This window comes from Cyprinodon variegatus, unplaced genomic scaffold (assembly GCF_000732505.1).
Source record: "Cyprinodon variegatus isolate N-32 unplaced genomic scaffold, C_variegatus-1.0 Scaffold134, whole genome shotgun sequence".
NCBI lineage: Eukaryota > Metazoa > Chordata > Actinopteri > Cyprinodontiformes > Cyprinodontidae > Cyprinodon > Cyprinodon variegatus.
In genome coordinates, this window is record NW_015150587.1 from 86,470 (window position 1) to 105,241 (window position 18,772).

The following is an 18,772-nucleotide window of genomic DNA, read 5'->3' on the forward strand; positions in this document are numbered from 1 at the left end:
ATCTATAAATGAAAGCAATACTATAATAGCATTATATTTATTAATGTTATAACTAGTTAATGTTAAAATGCAATCATCCCCCAGGATCTGCAGTTTTATAAGATTTAAGACTATTTCCATCACAAACATTCAAATAATAGTTTTAAAATGTACCAATGTAATTAAATATTTACCTATGTTTTTATTTTATTTTACTTTATGAGACCCAATAAATTAAAGTCAATAATGTGGAAAAGACAATCCTGGTTAGCAATTGATTCTGCAGTAAGTGAGCTAATGATTAGCATGAAGTTAGATTTTAAAACACTTGTATTCAAAAGATAGTCTCATGAAATCGTTCAGTTTTGCATCTTAAAAAAGAACAATTACTTGTTTGGTTAATTACCAAATGACTGAAGCTGCTGTTCTTCTGTTTTTCTGTCCGCGTGCGTATATTGCAGCAATGACACACAGCGATTAAAGTGACTCAGACCCTGACAATGACTCAGTGGCTCTATTGTGTCAGTCCAAATGAGCCCCCACCCCAACTGAAAAACTAACTAGCGAAATTCACTGACAAAGAAAATTAAACCCCTTTTTAATAAGATTTACCTGAGCTCCTAGAATATAATTATGTGTTGGATTAATTACATTTTTGTAAAAATATTTTTCTATAAAGAGAACCTTTTGATCCCATGTCTGCTTTGCATAAACAATGTGGTCATTTAACCAACAGCTGAAGCAGTGATGCTTAAGGATGTAAACACTTATATGAACTTATTCACTTGGAAGTTCCCAGTGACTCCACTATGTTTCAGGTTAGTAATTGACGGGCAGTGAAACAAAGCCTGAAGTGAATCAGTTTGTGTCATGTTCACTTTTCTGCATGACTTCCTGAGCTTGGCATCATTAGTTAGAAATGCTACCCAGCAGTAGGCCTGCTGCCCATCGCAATGGATTTTCTTTTGTTCACAGTTTTGGGTAAAGAAAACCATCAAGCTACAGAATGATAAAGAATAAATTTATTGCATCAGAATGAAATTAGTTTTTGTGTCTTAAACCAGTCCTATGTTTACAAGTTTTTTACCAGTCATTGAAAATCAGTCACTTTAAGAAAAGGTATGTTAGTGAATTATTTTTTATATAATTTTTTATATTACTGGTGATTGTTGGTTTTGCCTTTCCACCCACATTGAGCATATTAATAATGACCATTGTTGAATTTTAGGGTGGAGACTTGGTATATTTCCTTTGCATTTTGTGAATTTGTTCAAATGTTTTTTGATTATGTTGTCATGTGCTGCAACAACTTTGCATTATTACGCACAATCTTACCCAAATAATTGAAATGAAAATAACTAAGCATTTTAATAATTAAGGATTTATTTATTGATTACAAGAGCTCTAATATAATATTTAAACACTAAATCTATTCAAAGCACGTATTTAAATTTGTAATAATACCACAAAATAGCAATGATTTTATTTTTTTTTTATGATTTTCTCTCCATTCCTCTAAGTATTGTGATGACTATTGCTGTTATCGTTGCTGTCCTGTCATCCTCCCTGTAGGGAAGCCATCAGCCTGGTGTGTGAAGCTGTTCCCGGGACCAAAGGAGCGCTGCGGAAGAGAAAGGTACTCTGACAAACGGAAACAGGCCTGCATCTCAGAGGAATTTATATGAAATGCTCTGTAGGTAGAAGTAGAGGAAAGGGCATAAGATATTCATTTACCCTTCCCTGCTCTATTAATAGCACCCCTGTTGTATGCCCCCCCCCACCGTCTCCCTGTATGTGAAATGAGAGGCAGAGGAGGGAGATGAAGACGAATGGCTCTATGTCTGCGTGGGTGTAGCTTCAGCCCACGATGTATCGCACACTGCACAGTGCTTAGTGACTCATGTAGTTCACAATATCTGCGATCAGGAGGCTGAGCTGTCTGTGTGTGTGTGCCAGTGGACTCTGTTTGCGTGCCTTAATGTGAAGCATTATTCTGCTCTCTAAAGCTTCCTCAAATGTCAGAAAAGAGGATGTAACAAAAACAAAATGAGTAGAAGCTAATTTCTCTGAATGGAGGTTTGATATTAGAAGATGTTCCTTTGGATGTGTGACAAACATGTAAAGGTTACATCAGCTGTGTACAGACAATTTTAAATAACTGGCTTGTTTGATCTGCCTACTCCCCCTTTCATTAATTCATTCCTTGGTTCCAATGGAAACATTTATGTTCCCAAAGCTATATTTGGCACCAGGCCTTTCCTACTGACAGAAGATGTATTTTCTGGTGTTGTTTTGAGGACCTTAAAAAATTGAATAACAGGGTAACACATAAATCTGATGATTTATTTAATTCTTTTTCATTTGTATAGACCAAATAGGGTTTAACCTTTTTATTTTTCTTCTAGCCACCCTCTAAAGCTCTGTCCAGCATTTTGGGCAAGAGTAATCTCCAGTTTGCCGGCATGTCCATAAACCTGAATATCTCCACCAGTAGCCTCAACCTGATGACACCCGACTGTAAGCAGGTCAGTCTCCTTTCCTACATACAGTAATGCACACCTTTTGGCAGAAGGTTGCAAGCCATTGTTCGGGAGTTGTATTTTAATTAGGTAGAATAGACATACTACAAACAATCTGATTGTTTTTTTGTTTTGTTTATTTTTGCAAACAAAGATTGGGGGAAAACTTTTAATTTTCTCTGTGGCAGATTAGGGTTTCCAAGTGTTCTTCTCTAAATCTGATGAATAAAATGTAAAATGTGATGTAAAACGTAAACAAAAACAGATTTTCAATTCTTTAAGCTGTTTAATCATTACAGACTTTTTATTAGATCGGAATCGAATGTTTTTATACAATTAAATCAAATTTAAACTTAAATTTGTCAGAACGATAAATCATGTGGTGATCAGCTTTGCATGGATATGTCCACTATAGCAGATTAGTGAGTTGTTGGTAACTGCTTGTTTTTAAGAGTCTTGCACCTCCCCCCCAAATTATTGTGAAATTACTACACAGAAGTAATTTTAGTAAACCTTTAACCAGATATGATGATGCCCTAGATTACAAATCTATGTTATGTATGAATTTTGAATACTAAGTTTCTGAATTTATTATTTATTTTTTTTGTCAGATCATTGCCAACCATCACATGCAATCTATCTCCTTTGCATCAGGGGGAGACCCTGTAAGTATTTCCAACAAATATTTGCAGATTACACTCATATATGTTTTAAATGAGAAACCAGTCAATATATTAGCATGCATGTATTTAACTGCATAGACATTGTATTGAATTTAACAAATCCCATCTTTTTGTTGTAGGACACAACAGACTATGTTGCCTATGTAGCAAAGGACCCTGTAAATAGAAGAGGTGAGGATGCATGTCTCTGACGTTCACTTAACAAAGGACTATAATGCAGCATGTTCCTAACAGCTGTAATCTAACCCTCCTCAGCATGTCACATGCTGGAGTGCTCTGACGGCCTCGCTCAGGATGTTATCAGCACCATCGGCCAGGCGTTCGACCTACGCTTCCAGCAGTACCTGCAGTGTCCCACAAGCAAGATGTCTTCAATCCATGACAGGTGAGTCTAACATAAAAAAAACTGTTTCATACAAGGTCGTTAAGGCTTGGCAATGTGGCGAATTTAGCAAAAAATCGATGAAGAAAAGGGGATGGTAATTTTGTTACTTGTTTTTTTTTTTATATCCACTAATACCGGTATTCAATAAGTTCAGTTAGATTTAGATTGAAATACTACCCCACACTGATTTTAACATTGTCCTGTAATTCTGTGTTTTAACCAACTAAATCTGCACATAAAACATTATACTGCTCTCTGGAGGTTTAATGATTATAAATATGGTTTGAACTAGACTTGTGATCCTAAAACAAAGCCAAAAACCTCACTAAAAGTGTTATTTTTGTCATGTAATGTGAGCCTTTAATCCAGAAATGTAATCTGCAAAACTCACATTTGTTGTAGGATTCTATAATCCTTATTCAGCAAATGCAAAAATTATTATTATTAAAAATACATTTTTTTTTCTAAGTAAATAAAAAAAAAAAATGACATGCAGAAACAATTTAGGAAATTCTATGTTTAGGAACCCTGTTTATGAAAAAATTGAGCTGTAAAGAAAGTTTAAACTATTGAAAATGAAGGACTATTTAATACTTAATAAAAAGAATATTTGTAAACATCTATGCTTCGCATAAATTTAATGTCACAGTGTGAATAATCTACTTTTTTAATTATTGTTACACTTTTTTCATCTGTGCTGTGTAGAAGCTGTACCTTTCAGAAACACTTTTGCTCCTTTTAGACATATAAACAGATAAAAAACATATTTTTGTTAAATATAAGATGTAGGTTCTCCTTAGGTTTTAATATTATTACATTTTGATTTAGCTTCTCTGTCACCCTAAAATAGTATGGTTAAAATGTGTGTGTTCTTTATTTCAGGCTCTTAAACATGGAGGAGTTGGCATGGACAGAAGAAGAAGAGGAGTCGACAGAACATCCATATTATAACAACATCCCGGGCAAAATGCCCCCACCTGGAGGCTTTATTGACACCCGATTAACAAATCAAAATGCAGCTACAGAGGGAGGCCAGGTAGAGCGTCCATTATCGTCTTTCTAAAACACACAGAAAAAGCAATAACAATGCAACATATTTTGCCTCTAAAAAAGAACAGCTGACTTTTAGGGAAAAGAAACCAGCAAAAAATATGCCATATGTTTGGAGAGTGGAATAAACTACAGTTCTGTTTAAAGTATTTCTTGTTGTTCTTTTTTCTATCAGACTTTAATGTTTCAGATAATAAAAGTCATACCAGACTAATATAAACATAGTAAAAACGGAACTCATTTTTCTAATTTTTCTAATTTGCAATCATCGGAGCAAAAAGTTTCTAAACCAAACCTTTGTTAACACCAGCTTCTTTTACTGTTACATTGCATCACAGTGGTGTAAGGAAGGACTTTGACTAGGCCAGATTAGTCAAAGGTAGACCTGCTGATGTTCTGCAGGTCATTCGACTGCTAAATAACCCTAATGTGCTTGAGCTTACAGTAACAAACTGATGGTAGGATGATCTCTTTCAGGATTTTGTGGTACAGAGAAGAAATAACAGTTCTATAAAAACACTATCTATAAATACACACTATCTATAAATACACACCTGCCAGTGCTCAGTCTTGGAATTTCAATTTGAATTTGATATGAAAATGTATTCGATGGTCTGAAACATTTAAAGTTTACTTTAAAAAAGTTAATCAATCAGGGAATTTGCTGCTTTTATTTGTGATAAATTTATTTTTAATATTATATTGATATTGAGAGCTTTGAAATCCATTTAATTCCACTATAAGTGTTATTTTTTTATTGATAAACATCTGTTTCTGCATTTCATCAGACGGGTCCAGGCTCTGTGGATCAGACATACTACCAGGGACGGCATTGTGAGAACTGGGCTGATGAAAGGAAGGGCATCTTCCTGCAGCAGGGTAGGAATCCACCAGAAAGTCCATGTTTACCCACATATATTTAAACATGCACCGTGGTGTTGCTTCAGTTTGACTTTCACTTTATTTCTCTAAATGCCCAGGATCTATTGATATCAGCAGTCTACCAGAGAATAAAGGTCAAGCCCCAAAAGCAACAGAGATGCCCATGTATGTGAATACCCAGCAGATTGATGCCCAGGTGCTTGCTGCTCTCCAGGCAGAAGCTGAAAATGCTGCAAAGGGCATGGTAGATGCAGGACTAGAGAGCCCCCAGAAGGACCTGTTTGACATGAGTAAGATTTGATTAGCTTTATAATTATCTTTTTTATTAATATTTTTATAGTAGAAAGTGAAGAATTTGATTTAGACTAGTGATGACACAATTTGATTTAGTTCTACTTTTAAGGAATGATTGATTACATTTTATTAATATTTTATTTTTTTAGCTGATATGTGTAGATTTTAAATGGTAAAACCTTTCCAATATATTTTGTAGTTTGACCTGTTGACTTCCTATTGTCAAGAAACGGGGCAGATGGACCCTGTATTCAGTTGAGACAGACAGTGGGAAGTTTCAAAACGTTTAATTACAGAAATAAACTAACAGAACAGAATGTGCACTGCTGTGGATCTGCAGACAGGCAGCGGCTGCGGTGGGAGGTGGGGCAACACCCATTACTAGCACCTTCCGGAGTGTAACCGATGCTGTAACCCCAGTGAGCAGGCAGGAGACCGATCCAGGTCAGGGAAATAGTTCAGAACAAGGACGGTTCTGAGATCCAGGAAGCCATAGCCCAACCAGGGTTTCCGATTCAAACAGGAACTGACAGATCCAGGTTTCCAGGAATCCACCGAGCGCCCAGGCAGGTTCAGAGTTCCATGAACCCAACAACAAGCTCAGACAGACATGCTCAGATGGAAACAGGTGGGCCCAAAGGTTGAGAGGAACAGAGACAAGACATGGTACCAGGGTACCAGGAGAACTGCAGAACTTTAAACTGGCTCCATCCAGGAACCAGGATCACGGGACTTAAAAACACCTTCCCCCCCGCATGCTGAGCCGAAGGGGAGCCAAGCATTACCAGAACGGACTCTGCAGAGAAGAGCTGGAAACCGATCAGGAGACAAGAGAAAAACACCAATACCCTCTCTACATATTGGCCCCTGAGAGTGGGGGCATGAACCATGAACATAACTCAAACTGCAACTAATGAACGAAAACTACAACAAACAGAAATAACTGATGATCTGGGCTGAACCATAGATAAAGCATAAGGAGCAGGTGGATAAGATGAATGATAAATAGAGAGCGGACAGGGTACGGCAGGTGAAGGAAGTGAGTAATTAGATCAGCTGCCGAGCTGCAATCATGACAACTATAGCTCAAGATATAGAACTAATAGAAAGGCCTTGGTAAGGTTTTACCTTTTAAAACATGCTTTTGTTTCTACATTGGAAAACTGTAAAAATGCTTAATGTTGTTCCAAATTACTGATGGATTTTAAACCTCCTGTTGCTTTGGTTCATTGTGGCTTGTGGTCACTTTTATTCAACAACCTCTCTGGGTCTAACAGCAGCATATTAGTTGGGTTAAGGTCTGAATGTTCACTTCCAGTCCTGCGTGTTTTAGAGCTCTCCCTCCTTCAGGCCCCTGATTTCCATCAATGACTGATTAAGAGATTTTTTTCTGAACTACAGTCATCTGAATTAGGTGTGTTAAAGCGTAGAAACGTGTGAAACTGAGACTCCGGCAATCTTATCACCATGTTAATCTTTTTTATTCACTGTGTTTGATACCCCCTTTCTATGTTAGGTGTGTAATAAAGTAGTATGAGTTTTCAGAAAACTTTTGAAGATAAATTACTTCCGGATAATTACTGCTTGTCTGAATGCTTCTATATTATTTGAGAGAAAGCAATAGAATAAAATGCCTGAAACATTTCGAACTGTGATAAATTAGGCTGGATAAGGAGCGGAGTTTGTTTATCATGCCAATACATACCTGTAGTGAGGAGAATCATAAGAGAGGTAAAAAAAAAAAAGAATTAACCATAGTGTGTTAGACTGCAACAAAGAGCGCCATTTTTGAGCCATCGATTCTCCAGAACACACTTTGGTTTAGTCTGCAAGGCAGCATATGTTATTGGTTAATGAGAAATAAGACTCACCAATGTAGACATGCCGTGTCTGCTTAATGTCATACGGACTTTGGTTACAACAATTTGATTTTGGTCAAATAAACATTCAGTTTAGAGTAACATGATATGAATATGTGGCAAAGTGAAAAACATGTGCAGTATGAGGTTTGGTCAGGGAGCTATGATGCTGTGGGCCTGTTTGTCTACCAGAGTCTCTGTAAACATCATGGACAGTTTGAAATATCAGGACATTTTGATAAATTGTAATTTGAGTTAACAGGCAATGTTACTGTTATAGATTTATTTTGTAACAAAAAAAAAGCAAACAAAATAAACATTGCCTATAATTTAGTTTTACTACCTGAACAAATACGCAGAAAAAAACTGGTATCTTAAAAGACAACATGCTGGCTGCTGCATTAAAAGATATATTTATTTTTAGGCTTTTTCAAAGGTGCCATTAAATTCACTGAGTGGTGTAATTAAAATAATTACAGGGCTTCTCAGCTTTACCTACTTTATACATGTCTCATATAATTATATCGTGTCAGCAAAGAGATAAGAAGATGATGGTGTTTAATGTTGGTGTAGCTTTATTCTTTGCCTCTTAACCTCCATTTTGGCTTAGCTTTCGTTCAGGGGTCTGAAACTCCTCCCATTCAGATTCCTTCATGAATCAAATTTTAGTAACAAGCTTGGATAATCTGAGTAAATTATCAAAGAAGTTCAAAACCATACTACTCATTCTCACCATCTTTCGCTTTATGAACCGGGTAAAACCAAACTATTAAAGACAGAGGTTACAAAGCTATTCCTAAGACGTACTTAACATAATCATGCAACCAAATAAATGTTTGCTATCTTTTGCGATATAATCTTGTATACTGACTAATTTATTTTTTCTCATACAACAGAGCCCTTTGAGGAGGCCATTCAGTCCCAATCTCAGCCACTGGCCCAGGTACAGCCCCAAACTCAAGTGTCCAACCTTCAGAAGGCAGCTTCTGTGGACAACTCCAGCCCCCTCCTTGTGCGGTCTTTGGCCTTCCGCGCACAGGAAGAGTTGGAGGGTCAAACATGGTACCACGGCAAAATGAGCCGCCGCGATGCCGAAAAACTGCTTAAGAAAGATGGGGACTTTCTCGTCCGCACAAGCACGACCAACCCAGGGTCCTACGTTCTGACCGGCATGCACAATGGACTTGCCAAACATTTACTGCTTGTGGACCCTGAGGGCACGGTAAGAAAGGAATAAAACATTAGTTTTGAAATAGCCATGCTGTGAAAGCTAATCTGATTTTTTTGTTGTTTAACTTTTCTGTTTAAAAGGTACGGACAAAAGATCATATATTTGACAGCATTAGCCACCTTATTGGCCATCACCGTGACAACAATCTGCCAATCGTCTCAGCTGGGAGTGAACTCTGTCTGCATCAGCCCGTTGACAGGAAATTGTGATGCTTGAAATGCGTGAATGGAAGCGTAGAGCCTTTAAACGCTCTATCATCCTGGAACTGGAAGATGCCTAAAATTGGCTCCATGTGCTCAGAACTGACCTGCTTTACCGGAGTCGCTGGAGTACACAAGATTTGTTAAGGATTAAGGAAAACCATTTATAGAATTGCTCTTATTTTGATGTGATGACTGAAATGCTATATTTTTGAGAAGAAAATTTGGTGCATTTGGACTTAATATCTTGATTTGGTGTTTAAAAAACCAGTAGAATGACAAATTGTTCTTGTAGTATAGATGAAGTGCAAATAAAACCTCAAAGAGGTAAAAAGAATATTTTAAAATACAATTCTAAACTAAGTTTTGTCTGTCAAGCACAACCGTATTTCTACTGCAACTGTTGACTCAGTGGTTGAAAAATCAGAAAGGCTCTTTTGAATGCATTCTTATAGAAAAATAATGCCCTGATACTCACCATTGGTGTGACATCCTAATTTAATAGTGTCCATATGAAGGCTACTTTTGTTAGAGATCAGAGGTGATTGTGCTCTTACAGTTTCGGGAGCACCTTTTCATACTGCTGTCAATGGCTTTAGAGATCAACCTTTTTTATGATATAAAGTATTTCCTTGTGTCACTGCAGCCGCATGACTTCAGATCAACCCTTCTCGTGGCCGTGTTCGTAGACCTCAGTTCCCCCTTTATTTTAAAGGAGGTGCTTGTGTACGCTGAAACTGTAAGAAAATATATATATTTCTGCTTTTTCAATTAGTGGTTTTTGTTTCAGATTGGTTTTCTGACTTATTTTAGATGTTTTGTAGGTGATTAGGTTTGGTGCTTGAATCATACAGATTGATATCCTCACATTTTCAATAAGCACGCTGGGTTGTTTTAGTGAACTTTTGAAAGGGTCATTTTGGTTTTCTTTTTGGAATGGTCGCAAATGAGTAGCACAACCAGAGCTCTGTTTCAGTTGGGCTCAGGAGAATGAACAATGTTTCAAGGTTTTTTTAAGTTAATATTGCATTCACATTAAATTAAGTTAGACTATATTAAATCTGACTTTTTTTGGACTAGGCATGGCTGGTTAGACAACTAGCTTAATTAAAAATACCATGGATCTATAGGCTCTACATTAAATCAAAGCCGCTTACTAATATAACTTGTTTCATTTACATTTTTTTTTTTTTAAACACACAAAACTTATGGAAGTTGTGCAAAAAAAGTCAAAGCTTAATTTGCTTTAGATTGAATACTTTTCATAATTTGTTTATGCTCAAAAATTACTGTAATATGTCTACAAAGATTGTTTTTTGCAAAAAACTCAGTGGTAAATGGTAAACTATATACATAAAAAGTGGGATAGCTTTCAAGCATTAGCAGGAGAACAACAAAATGTAAGTCAACTAGAAATTCTTTTCAGCTTCTTTTTTACTATAAAACAAATGTTAACAAGAAAGGGTTCTAATTTCTAGCTAGAACTACCATATTCTCCTACAAAAGCAGCACTTCTGTTACTCAGCTTTTGAAGAAGACATGATGCTTTTTAGGCAGAATATCAAAGGGCAGGTGATGAGTGCAGTTTTTTGTGAGGATAAAAACATAAATTAACAAAAACAGCTGTAAACATGCAACTTAAACAATATAAATGAAAAAAAGAAAGTGATAGATTCTTTCAAGGCGGATGTCGTGTTAATAATCAATCCCGCCAGATTAATGAAGTGATATTCCACTAGTTCTTTTTTGTGTTTACCTGTTGGTCTCTATCAAATATTAACATATGATGACAAAAACTTTGCTTTTAGACCAAATGCATTTCAATTTTAGCTTGGACGTCAACAAAACATATAATGTATAATCTTGCTAGAAAATTCAGTACTACGTTTGCTGAATTTCTAAATCAAACTTCCGTATTTTCCAGACTATAAAGCGCACCTAAATATAAGCCGCGCCCTGCTGATATCTACAGAACTGACTCCCACCAAACCTGTAGGGAGAGCTCTACATTTAGTGCTAAACCAAAATTAACCGTAAACAGTAAAAAAAAAAAAAAAATGTTAAAAAGCAAACCACTGGAGTTTCCTTTCCAAGTCTGAAAATGTTTCGCTTCCCATCCAGAAAGCTTTCTCAATTCAAAATCTCTGGAGTAGCGTTGAGTTATTGGCTTATAGGGTGGCCGAAACAAAAGACTTCTTGTGGCTTAGAAAATGTGCAAAGTGAACTGAAAAAAAAAAAAAAAACGGGTCCATCACTTAGTAATGGGGAGTCTTTGATGTCCTTGTTGATATGATTTCTATGCGCCTAGGAAACACAATCCATTATTATTTCATTTCCAACTTTGACTTCCCCCTTTGGTGATTAGGCAAAATTAGTAGAAATGCATCTTCGTATAAGCTGCATGGTTCAAAGCGTGGGAAAAAAGTAGCGGCTTATAGTTAGGAAAATACTGTAATTATTTTTAAATTTCATAATCTTAAGTAGGAGTTATCTAAGTGCTTCTTGCACAGAAGATATTTCTTTTTCATTTTTGGTTTTTCAGAGTTACCTGGCTGGAACAAATATTTATGTTTTTGATATTAATTGGTTACTGAAGTCAAGCTATGTGCTCGGTTATCCATCTTTAAGTTGATAATGTTGTTTGCCATCTCCTATCTTGCACTTACACTAAGAGATGAATGGCAAAGCTTTAATTTCAGCACCACGTTTTTTAATTTTCATGGAGTATTTCCATACAGCCAAAACTTGATTCAGTCCTCTACTTACTCCTGTAATGATAACGAGCCATTGCCTAATCATGGATATTATTTAGCAACTAGAAGCACATATTGTTTGAGTATGTAGGTTCTTTTTAGAGTTGATTTTCAATTTGCAGTAAACTGTAAACATTTTCTCTAATTTTTGAGGTCTTACTGAAACCCAAATTTAGAAGGTTCATTGTTTTTTTTCCCTTTATTTTTTTAATGACTTTATCCTTGCTTTTGTTTGGACTCTGATGGAAACCAAATGAATGGGGCATTGTATTTGAAATGCACTCAACCACTTGAGTTGTACCAAAACAAGTAACGTGTTAAATGAGTTTGACAAGACAGATGCAATGTAATATAACGTGCCTGTGTTTTGCTGCAAGAAGGTGTGTACAGTACAATTATTACACAATAACCTGTTTGGCCATTAAGCAGTACATTTGGTATACTGTAAAACACTTTCCCACCTTTTACCTCTGCTATGTTTGTGACTAAATTTTAGCAATCCCGAGGGCTTGCAAGAGGGAATACTGCTACATTTTTCTAAAGCATTCATTTGAGTTTTTAGAATATTTTTAAAAAAGAAAAAAATCCAAGGTTAAATTGAAGAGAAATTAAACAGCTCTATATTTGAATGTAATAAAGTGAACATGATTAGCTTTGCAATGTAAAGAAACTACTGGACTAAACACAATGCGACTCTGATGGCGTCTTTCCAGATTTCTGTTGACTAAAATGTGCCTTTAATTTGTACAAATGGTGTTTTTTTTTCTCCCCTTCTCTCTCTTCAATGTGCAATAGCTGATCTTCGATGGGGCATGCCTGTTCACTGGAGGTTGTTTTTGCCCTGCTGAGTGTTGCTGCTTGAGACTAGTGCTCTCACTTTCTCTTAGTCTCTTTCCCTCTCTATTGATATGTATTATAAATGTCATCTTTTTGGGTTATAAAAGACACAGAGTCACAGAGAATCACTATTTTGGGACAAATATATTTAAAAGATGAAATAAAGAGGAGTCCAAATGATGTTTACAGATGTTTTATCTTTTAGTTGTATGGGTTCGTCATTATTCTGTATGACTGTTTGGCAATAAAATTGTGAATGTGTAGATTTCTCTTGTGTTTCCTAGGCGCATAAGAATTGCGTCACCCAAAATAAATGGAACAATGCTTCATTTCATGGATAGCCATAGGGCAGAGTTTACCACAGCCAGTCCAATAAACTAGCCATCCTTATAGAACAGTGCTGCTTTACATGCCACATCCAGCAGGAGGAAGAAGATGGGGTAAATCAGGCAATGAAGACCTTTCTTACAGTAGCATGCTTGTATCTTGTTTTCAGTCTTTTCCCTGCCCTACGATGACCTATTCTAAGCATTACATCTTGTTCCAGCCATTGCTTAGAACTCACCGGAACATGTCTGTACCCTGACCCACTCTGCCAGTATTGGTTAGGTTTTTTTTGGCTGCTCTACAGTACCATTCTTGCCACTTCCTATGGTCTCCAGGGATCGCCTGTTTCCACTTGCATTTCCAAAAACACCTTTCACTACTGGCTGCCTGTTGACCATGTAGAGCAGTGGTTCCCAACTTGGGTCTTCAGGAACCCCTGCGCTGCATGCTTTGGATGTATCTCTGTTCCATTGTACTTAATTCAAATTAAGGGTCCTCCTCTGCAATCAAGTGCCGCAGAACAATCTGTGGTGTGATACAACAAGGAAACACCCAAAACATGTCACCGATGTACATGACTGGGCATCCACATCAAAACAATCCACATCCAGCAGGAGAAGGACGAAGATGGGCATCCAGGTCCCGCTCTGCATGCTCAGAGTCCCTGTGCTTACTCACCTTTCAAACTCCAGGCTGGAAATGGGAGCTTAAAGGACTGACATAGCTAAAAGCAAGATCATGATAACCTCGATCCATAAAGCTACATATTCCTTGTTGTAACAAGGCTCTTAGAAAAGTGTTCAGTGCAGTTCAAAACCTAAGATAGGTAAAGCTTACAGTAATCATAGCCAGCAATTCTAATTCACTGATGGGTGTTCTTCCACATATTTTGGCACTCATAGAATCCATTATCTTTTACCGTAGCAGCTTAAACTCACTCCGGAAAAGTTATATAAATCTCTTCTTTACAGTCGGGGAATTCATTAACTTGGGTAAAAAACAATAACTGTAAATAGGAAAACTACTGCAGACTAATATATAAATAAAGAAACGGGTGTGTTTATCACAAATGCCCAACCCTTTAAAGTTCTTTTCCATAATTTATATGATTTAGATCTGACCATCCAAGAGGGCAAGTTAGCAATGATCTTGACAGCCAAGATGCCAATTTAGCATTGGTTTTAGCTTCCAAAAGGACACTCTGGCACGTATTTAGGCTTTCAAAAGGGCACTTTAGCACATGCCACTGGTCCAAGCTTTAAATATTAAGATAGTGTAGAAGAAAAGCCGCATGTTGGCAGTTTTGTAATGACCAGAAACAGAGGATCAAAATTCCTCCAGAGACAACAGTTACATGTTTTTCCATCTGGATTTGACAAAGCAGGTGTATGATGGAATCTTCATCTCCAACTCCATGGTGATTAGAACTGCAGGGGCCATTATAATTGCTGAAACATTGGTGACACCACCTGAACCTAGAGCTTTATTCTGGTTTGGTCTATCTGGCTGTCTCTTGATCTGACGAGAGACAGGCATGTGGGAGGGTGAGGCAAAAGGAGCAACAGATAGTTATGCTCCTTTTACCTCAGCTATTTCTCATATATATAAGCAAACAATTAAAGTCTTAATGATCAGCTTTTTTTGTTTTAGCAATCATGTTACTCTAAACTGAATGTTTATTTGAATTGTAGGTCAGAGAACGTAAAGGGGTCAGAACCATAAAGGGAGATTCATGAGACTAGTAGTCAGAAATAGGTTCAATGGGCAATCTGGGAGCAGGACAAAACGTGATCAGGCAACAGTAGATAGAAGAGGGTTATCAAAAAAAAAAAAAAAACACTAATAAACACAACAACTATGACCCAAACATTATCATTGTCTTTTTCAGAGTCAACGGGTCATTCTCTTGAGAAGAGAGAGTTTGGAATTGTGGAGGGCACCATCCTCAAGATGGTGGAAACGCAGAGGAAAGCAGATGTGTATATTGCCAAGTGTTAAAGATTGTATCGTGTCATCGTAACTTTTTGTCATTGAAGCTTGCCTTTCTCACCGCGGTTTGTTTGAAAATGGCCAAGGGTCGTAAGAGAAAAGGTCTTGACAGGTAAAGTTTATGGCGTCAATCTTATCCAACTCTTATCCAACGTACGTTGGATAACGTTGGAGAAACCTCTTCCACTGTACCCCCTCCAGCCGTGGTCTTCACCTATAGATGACAACCTGTGAGTCAATGGAAGAGGCTTACAGAAGAAGTTTGTTTCCGCCTAACCTGTCAAAACACATTTTCCTTTGCGCAAGGAAAAAAAATCAGTCTGAGGGCAGAGACGCTTCCGAGAGCACAGCCGTCCTCGAGCACAGCCGTCCTCGAGCGTGGCCACTAGATAGAAAATCATGTGTGCAGTGAGATTCTGAGAATGCACAAGTGTGCGTGGGAGGAGCTTGCACGTTCGAAGAGCGATTTTCCTCCTCTTGAAGATTTCTCGCGCATTTGTGATTTTATTGTGCTGTGGTAGATAAACAATGCACAGAGGTAGTTTAACATACATGCGAGTATGTTTATTTTGCTTGCAGGCGTTTTGCAATAAATGTCTATCCATTTTCTGGGGTTGCAAAGGGTGTTGGTGCCTATCTCCAGCTGTCTACGTGTGAGACAGCTTTGCAGCAGTGGATTTCTTTCTTAATTTCACAATTAGATTTGAAATGAAATCTTATAAAACAACTATAAAAAGCATTGTGGAGAAAGTGGACTCAAAGATAAAACGAAGAAAAAAAACTTGATCATTAGGAGCGACAACAGTAATATTCCCTGAACCCATTTTCCAACTCTCAGTAGGTACAACGTTTTTGGTGATAATGTATGAGTGGAACTAATTCTCAATTTCACAATACACACATGCAACAAACCCAGATCCTGTAATTGCCTCATCATTCACCTATTGCAATTTCCTCTTGGGGTACACCCTGAACAGGTCTATGTATGTATGAGACAAACAGGACAAACAACCATTCACACACACACACTCAAGGAGAATTTAGAGAAGCCAATTAACCTAATAGTCATGTTTTTGGACTCTGGGAGGAAGCCGGAGTACCAGGAGAGAACCCATGCATGCTCAGGGAGAACTTGCAAACTCCATGCAGAAAGACCAGGCCAGGAATCAAACCCGCAACCTTCCTGCTGCAAGGCAGCAGTGCTACCCACTGCGCCACTGAGCAGCCCGAAATAATGTGACGCCATAAAAGTTTGGCATGCTACTTGGAGAAATCCATTTCACATCACTGGTTGTAAAAGCTATCAACCTCTACATTGTAAGAGGTCACAGATCTTTATTTACCTCACAGACATGTCCACATTTCCAATGCAGCACACAAATATACAAGCATGTCATGATTTTTTTTTTATGTATCAGTAGTATTATTTGCTGGGAAACTTTTTAAATACAAATATTGGTGAGATAAGATCCATACAAGAGACCGTCTTATCATTGCGTCCTGCACCTTCTCGAGGAGGAATGGACTTGTGCATGCTCTCACGCCTTTTAATAAGTGTTCCTTTTTGGGAGCGGGTACAGGTTTGTGCATGTGCATTTTTTTTTTAAGTGGAGAGGGCGGGTCTTTTAAAAAATTTGCAGTCCTCCACTATACCTTTAAATCTCTATAGGCTTGTATGTAAAAGACGCTGGATTTGGGGATATGATCCTGCATCCATCTTTCAGTAAAAACACAACGCTGCATTGCCAATACTGGGTATTTGCTTGGGCTTGGAGTTTATCTAATTTTTTTGATAGAGATCAATTGCCCATAATGATTAATGGAAGGAAATGCTTGATTTCCCTCCTTCTTAGGAAATCTATCTGAAGAATTAAAATGCTTATTCATTCATATAATCAAGGAATATATTTTATTTTTTGGGTTGCTTTCTTCCTTGAGATATACATACATACATCCATCCATCCATCCATACATATCTTATTAGAATAACTCTGTTTGCAAAAACATCACTACTATTGCACCAGTGGATTTCTTTCTTAATTTCATAATTAGATTTGAAATGAAAACTTATAAAACAACTATAGAAAACATTGTGGAGAAAGTGGAGTCAAAGATAGAAGAAAGAAAAAAAAACTATGTTGATTATTAGAGCAACAACAGTAACATTCCCTGAACCCATTTTCCAACTCTCAGTAGGTACGACATTTTTGGTGATAATGTATGAGTGGAACTAATTCTCAATTTCACAATACACACATGCAACAAACCCAGACCCTGTAATTGCCTCATCATTCACCCGTTGCAATTTCCTCTCAATTTCTTAAGAATTAACCCTTACCAGGGAAACAAAACCACTATTAATCTATGAAATTTATTTAATGACATGCTCCAGTTTTTCTCAAAATATGGCCTGTGTTTATAAGATATACTTTAATTATTATGAACACGTGCTTTTGAAAAGTAATGTATTATGCAGGCTTGTGTATATTCATCTAAATGATGTGGTTGAAGGTTGTTAACAATAATAAGGTGAAATGTGTTTCGCGCTATTTGTGTCTTTCATTGGTCAGGGATAGGCTTATACAACTCTCACACAAGTTCTGTTGTTTTTTTTTCTTTGCAGTTTTATGTCAGCAGGATAAATGACACTACCTTGCGTACTTATCATATCCTTGATGTTTACCTATGTTTTGCCATGTTTAGTTTTCATCGCTATATGTTAGATTTCTGACTTATCAGTTCATTGACCTGCATGAGTGTTATTACCTTGTGTTCTGCTCTACACTTGTTCATTAGTTTTCTTCCCTCAGCTCATCTGTCCTCTTTCAGTCCAAGCTGTTTTACATTATCATCTGATTCCTTTTACCTGCACTCTGCCTTTTTTACCCTTCCCTCAGTATAAGAGGGTTACTTCTTCACAAAGCAAACACGTGGTATGGATAGATTTAAATATGCTAGATCTAAAATATTTTATTGGTACAATAATAATTCTATACAGATAATAAATAAAAACACTTTGAAATACTGTTTAACTCTCTGGGCTTATTTTTGTTATTCCTTTTTTTTTTTTTTTTTACCTGTGCAGCAGTTTGTTATAACATGTTATAATAATTGTTTGTTTTATGTGCATTATGAATTATTAAGAAGTGGGAGTATTGTTCTAGTTAAACTCTCAACTGAAATATTATTTTTAGTTTCTAGTTCCACTTTCATTTACCTTGCAATATTTTGCTACCGTAATGTAATTTATTGTTCCTCCCCTTGTTTTCTTTTTTTCCCTTGCTTTTCTTTTTTCTTCGCTTGCCTATTGTATGCATATTTTAAAATTATTATTTTTACTCTACATGTTTTTAATATTGCTATAAATGGTTATTGGCAGTAAATTTGCTTAAATAGTTTTTTGTTAATATCTGTGTTGACTAATTAATCAATTAATCTCTGCACACAGCCCTTAAACCTGATAATCACAGTTAAACTTTCAAATTTTACAGTAATGTTTTAATGGCACATAGTCTAATAAAGTGTACAAAGTTACACACGGTGTCCATCAAGTTATATAAACCTGTGGCCATTTCTTTACTACAATTTGGTGTCCTTCCACAAACATGGATATCTAAGCATATAATTAAGTGGTACAACTGCCTCCTGACTAAATAGGTGATGAAAGTGCAGAGGTGATAGCCACAAAAAGAACTTGCGAATGCTTGAATTTTTATTGAGAACTGAATAGAATTTAAACTAAACTACCATTTTTAATTCAATTTACATTATTCGTAAAACTCTA

General features: G+C 36.8%; 1 protein-coding gene across 1 annotated transcript in view; it reads left to right on the top strand.

The window, feature by feature from the left end:
• shc3 (SHC (Src homology 2 domain containing) transforming protein 3) overlaps positions 1 to 11,711 on the top strand; it is an 18,948-nt gene extending 7,237 nt beyond the window's left edge. The window contains exons 3-12 of the mRNA XM_015376435.1: positions 1,552 to 1,615; positions 2,385 to 2,504; positions 3,110 to 3,163; positions 3,301 to 3,352; positions 3,437 to 3,566; positions 4,449 to 4,602; positions 5,405 to 5,495; positions 5,597 to 5,788; positions 8,548 to 8,873; positions 8,963 to 11,711. Coding sequence (XP_015231921.1) covers positions 1,552 to 1,615; positions 2,385 to 2,504; positions 3,110 to 3,163; positions 3,301 to 3,352; positions 3,437 to 3,566; positions 4,449 to 4,602; positions 5,405 to 5,495; positions 5,597 to 5,788; positions 8,548 to 8,873; positions 8,963 to 9,091 — 1,312 coding nt within the window. The 3' untranslated portion in view covers positions 9,092 to 11,711. The remainder of the gene's footprint in view (positions 1 to 1,551; positions 1,616 to 2,384; positions 2,505 to 3,109; positions 3,164 to 3,300; positions 3,353 to 3,436; positions 3,567 to 4,448; positions 4,603 to 5,404; positions 5,496 to 5,596; positions 5,789 to 8,547; positions 8,874 to 8,962) is intronic.
• Positions 11,712 to 18,772: the final 7,061 nt, after the last annotated feature.